Raw genomic sequence first — 7,234 nt, 5'->3', positions numbered from 1 at the left:
GCAGCCTATCCTTCATTACATGGCTGCAAGAGATATAAGTTAGAATAAAAGATGAATATCTAACCATGGTACTCTAGGGGATGCTCCGATGCTGTAACACATGCAGGGCTATACCAGATTTTGACCCCCATGAGTGATGGTGGCTCGAAGTTGGATCTAGCGCATCTCTATCAATCAGGGTCTCGTTATTAAGTTAAATTACATTTTCTTTTTGCTTTTCTGTTCAGATTATCAAAATTCACAGCAAAACTTCTCATAAACTTTGTGTTAGGATACATAATATACTTTCTTTTATCTTTCTGATTCAGACCTTGGTTATAATAAGGCCATGTTGACACTCTAGCTTTGCTCTGCTGTTCAAGGCATACCATGCCAATAAGAAGGGTAGTTCATCTTGCTCCTAGGTTCGTTTCCCATTGAATGTAAATACCCTTGTGGCATCGCCAAGCTCCCTATGGGAGGGTTTTCAACAGTTGTAGGACTGTGCGGCGGTCATGTGGATTAGTGGTGCCTTTGGGTTGCTGATACAACTTTCTAAAAGAAAAAGAACACCCAAAAGTCCAGAGTGTAGCATAATCAAATAGGGCTTGTAATCACCAAAAACCCACAAAAGTGACTGGAATGATCCTACTGATTGAGGTAAGGACTGTGTGCATCTTGTTACTTACACGTGGGATATATTGGGTCCATTTGGTTTGGTTATCTGCCCTGAATTTCCATAACCAGTGAATATTTCATATGGTTTCCAACCTTGATTTCCCCCAATTAACAGAAATCTCAGTCATCATCAAAAGCAAAATCAAACAAATTGAAACACCCAAATCACACATCTACAATAACTGCTTAAAGATAGAACCATCAATAGATTGAGAACTAAACACAATACAGAAGTCAACATTTAACTACATAAAAGGTAAATCATCAACAGATAGATCATAAATCGCACATAATGACAGGGATACAGATAGATTTGGTAAACAGCCCCTAAGACACAACCATACTCGTTAAGCAAGTGTATAGTAGCGATCGCGGTAATCGTCACGATCTGGATTAACTAGTACGATGGCATAGAGGGCATAGATTATCCCAGGAAGATAACCCAGTAGAGTCAACAACAAGCAGACAAAGAACTCCGCCTGCAATAACAATAAACATATCTCAGTTAACATTTCACAAACATAATGAATTACACARAAGGGGGGTTTGGGTAGTGGGATTTACCGTGCAGCAACCGTACCGGAGACAAACTCCGAGAGGTGGAAGGAGAAGAGCAAATAGGATTTCGCACAGGAGAGCACAACCTGATGTCATTATTGTTCTTGATCTCAGGCAGCTGATGAAATTTTCGATTCCGATCAACGTGAGATTTGTCCGATTGCAAAAAATGGAACTTCCGGCTGAATTTTGAAAGGATATATCAAAATCATACACGCAAAACACGTTTCAGAACTCTTACCATTTTTTGTTAAGAAACTCTATCACTTTGTCAATTGCATTTTTGGTCCATCGTTTATAGCTACTTTTCGGTTTTTGTCTCTATATTTGATGGTCTAAATTTCATGCTTTTCAAGTCCAAAGTGCTCACTTTTACCTGGGACTGTTTGTTAATTACTGAATAATTTGGTGTAGAATGGTTAAATGGTTAGAATGATACTTAGGGGCTGTTTGGATGCCTCTTAATGGTGACATTAAGAGGAAACCTCTTAATCGGTAAGAGGTATGAGTTGTTTGGCAAAAAAAAGGATCCTCTTAATGGTTACAAAAGCCTCTTAACGATTTGGTGTTTAAGGCGCTCCTAAATGATTCAGAGGGGTCTTCTTCCATGTTTGCCCTCTCAAACTTCAATAGCCGGCTGCTCCTCCCACGCCCCCACACTCATTCCTCCTTCCTCCATCCAATCGATGTCCTTCCTCCTTCCAATCAATGTCGCCTGCCATTAGTTGCTGCTGCGTCGATCGTTCCTCCCACGCTTGTTCCTCCTTCCTCCTTCCACCTTCCAATCGATGTCTCCTGCCATTAGTTGCTGCTGTGTCGCCTGCCATTAGGGGTCTGCTGTGTAGATCGTTCCTCACATAAGCTCGAATCATGTCTGAATGATTCATTTACCAGGTTATGTCCGCATCATTCAGGGGCTAGTTTTGTTTCACGATTGCCCTCCTATCGTCTTCATTGCTGCTCTCTTGGCTCTCGTATCTGATTTCATCGTCGCACCCTCATCTTGTTCTGTTTCTCCATCCTTGCACCATACCCTGTCTTCTTGTAGGTTAGTTTTTGTTTTACTTTCACACCCATCAAGTGTTTGTGTTATTGTCTGTGTGCTGTAGTGTCCCTGGGAGTAGTTACTGATATGGGTAAATTAACAATTTTGCAAATGATTCAGCAGTATCTGCATGTTCATAGATGTTCTGGCCAATTAACAATTTTGCAAACACCTAATATTACTATTAGATTGGCTGTAATGTAGTTCTTCATTTAAAATTCCAACATAGCATCCTCCAAGCCAGATGACCAAGCCTGTCAAGCACCCCATTTAGGCCTCCTGTAAGTAACCTCTTACTTTGTGGCTAAATAAATTAAACATTAAATTCTACTGGATGTTATTGAAATCTCCACTTGGAGATACCCACATTTCAATGGAACATGTTCTAATATAGGCAGAAAATAACTCTTCTGGGCCCAAATAAATAACCGTTATATACGTATATCATGCTTGAATTAGTAAACATGTGAACTGAATTATAATGATTGGTGCTATGGGAACTGCACACTGACTTCCTTTTCTTATTGAATCAAATGATTCAACTTGCAACCGGGGTCTTAACGATGGTGAGCCGATGACCTTTTGCCAAGCAGTATCTGCATGTTCATAGATGATATGTCGATGATAATCAGTACCAAGACCAAGGTGCTATCAAGAAAATCTGCATATGTATTATACATTTGTGTGTGTGGATTCTTGCTATTCTGTTATTCACTTCAAATTTGTGTCATATGTTGTCCTAATATTCAGCTCATGACGAAGTTTTGTAAAGTTCGTGAAAAATTGAATTTGCTTTTGTGATTAACTTCTTGATCCATTTTTTTGTCTGCCAGGAAGTGCAATAATGGCGGATTCAAAAATTATAACATGAATAATACAGATTGGATTAATATGAAATACGCAATTATATTTGCAAAGTAATTGTTTTATTCAGATATCTGTCAAACAACTATATTTCATTTAGTACTAAATCATACAGAGGGTTAAAATGGTAATTTGTTGTCATTCAGTGAACAATTACCAAACAACCTTGTTTCATTCAGCACTTAACCATTCTGACCCTCTTAACCATTCTGACCACTTAACTATTCTGTATTAAATCATTCAGCAACTGCCAAACAGTCCCTTAATCAGAATGATTAAGAGACTTTCATGATATAGTGTAAAATGAAATATAATTGTTTGGTAATTGTATACAATGGAATTAGAGATCTTAATGGTTAAGAAGATCAATGATACGAAATAATTCAGAGGGTTTTAGAAACCATTAAGAGGTAGACTTTTTTTTTTTTTTTGCCAAACAAGATTCACCTTTTAACGATTCAGAGATTGTCTCTTAATAGAACTATTAATAGGTAAACAAACAACCCCTTAATACCATTAAAGGAGACTTCAAACAACCTCTTAATAGTTCCATTAACAGGTGAATCTTATTTGATAAAAAAAAATCTGTCTTTTAATGATTTTAAAACCATCTAAATGATTTTGTATCATGAGTCTTCATTAATCATTTAGAGCCCTAATTTCGTTATAAACAATTATATTTTATTTTGCACTATATCATGAGAGCTTTTTCCTAATTATTCTGACCATTTAATCATTTTACATCAAATTATTCAGCAACTGTCAGACAGCCCATTCGTTAAGTCATTCATTTGTCCCTCATTTTTCATCTTTTTTTAGTCTCTTGTTTACGGTTGTTTCTTTTTTTGTCCTTAAAAAAATATACTCATCTTTTATGGCTAACACCCTTAAAAGAAAATTTTAAAATGGACCCAAACGTTATAAATTGCAAACTATAAGGTTATAATTCATAATTAATTTTTAAAGTGGACTTAATATGTTATCACACATAAACTATAAGGACTAAACATGCAATTTACTCTATTAATTATAATATCATATATTCTGTAATACAATAAATATTAAATATAATATTATATCCTCTRCTAAAACAAAATAGAGTAAAATGACTAAAAGTACTTTAAAATTAACATACTAAAAGCGTAACAAATGATAACCTATCAACGATCAAAATTATAATTAGTTTAAAAAAGAAACAAGACTTGACAGTGAGTGACAACTACATAGACTATAAGTATATTTTAAAGGTTGTTTACCGAACTTTCTATTAAGTCTTGTATTTCCGGATAAATTTATTTTTGGGTAAAGAAGTGTTGTTGTTTACCTTTTAATCTAAATCAACGGTCTGAATGACATAAATGATTGATCTACTCTAAAGGAGGCGATTCTGTAATCTAGAAGGAGGAGTTTCTCAAAGGAGTAGAGTTGTCTTTTTTTGGCTGAATGGAGACAACACAACATATCTATTTGTACGATTAAGTCGCCTTCTATGCAAATAAACCACAAGTAAACAGCCTAAAAAAAACAGTGCGAATAAGCCAATCATGCCATTAAGCTCATTAAGCCGCAAATAAACACCCCCTTAGTTTGAAATAAATTTCTATTGAATGTCTGACCATCAAAGAAGTAAGTAAATCTTGAACTTCACTATAGATTTTGGTTAAATTGACGATCAATATTTGTCATAGCCTCGTAGGTCATTTCAATCTCATTTAATAGAGCTTTACATCAACTAAAGTTACGTTTGGTTTATAAAATAGAATATGTAGTAATTAGAATAGAATTCAATTATGTTTAATTATATATTTTGGTTAACAAAAATTGGAATATTTGTCAAAAGAATTAGAACGTTCGTCAAGTTCACTAACTACTTCAGATTCATCGTAAATAACCACATCCACAACCTTTTATGATATTTTCATACTGTCACTTAAAGGGTGGTGCCTGATTGGTTTGAGCTTAGCTCCAAAGGTCAAAAGTACGAGGAGGTCTCAGGTTCAAATCCAAGGAGAAATAAAAAAAATCCCCTTCTGGCCACGAAGGTTCAAATGCGGTGACTCTGGGCTATCTGCAAAGCAGGTGGTCGCCCTGGGATTAGTCGGCTTGCATAGCGAGTTGGATATCTAGGTAAATAAAAAAAAATTTGTCAACTGAAAACATGTACCGTATCTGAACTGAATCTTGTCCATTAACATCCTTCAACTATTCCATTGAATCTTTCAACCTTAACCTTCGAATAGGTACATGTGTATGATGTATTAACATTCTTTTTCAACCATACAATGAATAAAAAAGAAAGAGAAAATAGAATCTCGTTTTTTACATACTTGGTATAATAAACTCTCTAAAAACCGAGATAGATAATATTCGTCATCATCTAGACTCTTAATGAATATGTATTCATATAAATTAATTGGCAAAATAGAGAAAAAGACAGGTGGTGTTGATGATTTTGGATGAACTTGCAGCATTAATGCACAACTTGCTGCCATGACCAACATGATCAAAAATATAAACTATTGGTAGCAGCAACAATAATGTCCAAAATGTTAACCAACCCAGAATCATTATGACAATTATCCCTCAAATCCTATCAAAACAAAAACATCCCTTTAATGGGAGCTCCAAAACTAGGGTTCTTAGCAGATCTGATCCTTGACCTATACGTTGACCTTCTGGTTCTGAGGTTTGCCTTGATTCCTTGGGCATTATGGCTTCATCGAAGTTATTTTGAAGATGGTTTGTTTTGTTGAGTTCACACACACAAGAACAGAAGAAGGCCAATCTGGACCACACTTTTGATATCGTAAGATGGAATGATTCATCCGTACTACCAAAAATCTATAATATCGAACATGAAGCAAGCACGACACAGTCAGATAATGTATACCAGCTTAAATGCAGAAGTCCCATAGTCTATTGTCCAAGGCTAATAAAAAACCAACAGTACAAGCGGAACCTGAAACCAACGAGCAGTATGTAGTTTTGATACCACAAAAAGATGTGAGGTCATGAATCAGATGGCATAGTGAAATCATATAGCAAGGAGTTACCACAAGAGAACCATGAAATCTGGACTCCACACTGCAAGAATGTTAAGGCAGGGAGCACCACACCTTTGATAACACAAGAAAATCGAAATGGATGATATGGGAGCAAGATCAAGAAGGTCGTGAAATCAGAAAGCAAAAAGACTGAAATCAGCAATTCCAAGTGTCTTCTATATGCAAGGTTGTATGTAGGACAACCACATACTTTTCACATTTAGAAATTATTAAGATGCATATTAACTTGACCTACACTGAGCAATTTTCATATATTTAGTAGCAAAAATAAAATATATGTACATATTTCTACTAAAAAACAGGAACAAAAGTTAATATTATTAACGTTTTCATATACATTGTCAACGGGTTTTCATAAATAAAATGAAGCAGCGATGGACATTTTTATCGCTGTCAAACACAAATACATAGTAGTTGGTGCACAAAAGAGGAAATACAACAAATTACACCGTAAAGATAGAGATGCGGTGATTATTGAAGCAAAAGACCAATAATTGAATGATAATTATTCACTTAACCCAAAAAACAGAACAAAGTTCTCAAATCCAGAAAGAAACTCGAGAAGAAAATACGAGATCTCAGCTAAATATTGTTTTTTCTATCTAGTTCATACTTCGAAAAAAAAGAAGGCAAAATCATTGCTAAATGAAGCCCAACCTTTTGGTTAAGCTTAAGGATGCAACCTTTTAAATTTTTGACCAAAGAGCAGAAAAGACTAAGAGTGATCAACAAAAAGATACCCATCTACTTTGGATGTGGCAAGGATCAGAACGATGTTTCATATAATTAACACAAAGAACATGTGTTTTCGAACTGATATAAGGGCGTGTAGAAAGGGGCACGGTTGAATGGTGTATGTGTGTATTGTATATGCAAGGGTGCGGTGGAAGGAGCCGGGGGTTGCGTTGTGGAAGGCACCACAACCGAGATAGTTGCAGAAATGCAACAAAGTTATGTTCTTGTTCTGCTTATTAAAATGTATTTCAAGCATTTAACTAACAGTAATCTGCTGTCTTTTAATTAGCGCATGATATACACTACATAG

General features: G+C 35.5%; 1 protein-coding gene across 1 annotated transcript; it reads right to left on the bottom strand.

The window, feature by feature from the left end:
* Positions 1–836: 836 nt before the first annotated feature.
* LOC112506817 (UPF0057 membrane protein At2g24040-like) lies at positions 837–1,467 on the bottom strand. The gene is made up of 2 exons (XM_025111099.1): positions 1,222–1,467; positions 837–1,136 (listed from the first exon to the last, which is right to left on the bottom strand). The coding sequence occupies exons 1-2, from the start codon at positions 1,309–1,311 to the stop codon at positions 1,005–1,007; spliced, it is 222 nt and encodes a 73-aa protein (XP_024966867.1). The 5' UTR covers positions 1,312–1,467; the 3' UTR covers positions 837–1,004.
* Between the last annotated feature and the right edge of the window lie 5,767 nt (positions 1,468–7,234).

The sequence above is a fragment of the Cynara cardunculus genome, assembly GCF_001531365.2.
Source record: "Cynara cardunculus var. scolymus isolate 2C chromosome LG 2, CcrdV1, whole genome shotgun sequence".
NCBI classification, from domain to species: Eukaryota; Viridiplantae; Streptophyta; class Magnoliopsida; order Asterales; family Asteraceae; genus Cynara; species Cynara cardunculus.
This window is presented reverse-complemented; position numbering and strand designations above follow the sequence as displayed.

Coding starts and splice junctions, on each gene's coding strand:
- LOC112506817 (XM_025111099.1), bottom strand. CDS start 1,311: ATGACATCAGGTTGTGCTCTCCTGTGCGAAATCCTATTTGCTCTTCTC. Junction 1,137..1,221: donor TCCGGTACGGTTGCTGCACG/GTAAATCCCACT, acceptor TTGTTATTGCAG/GCGGAGTTCTTTGTCTGCTT.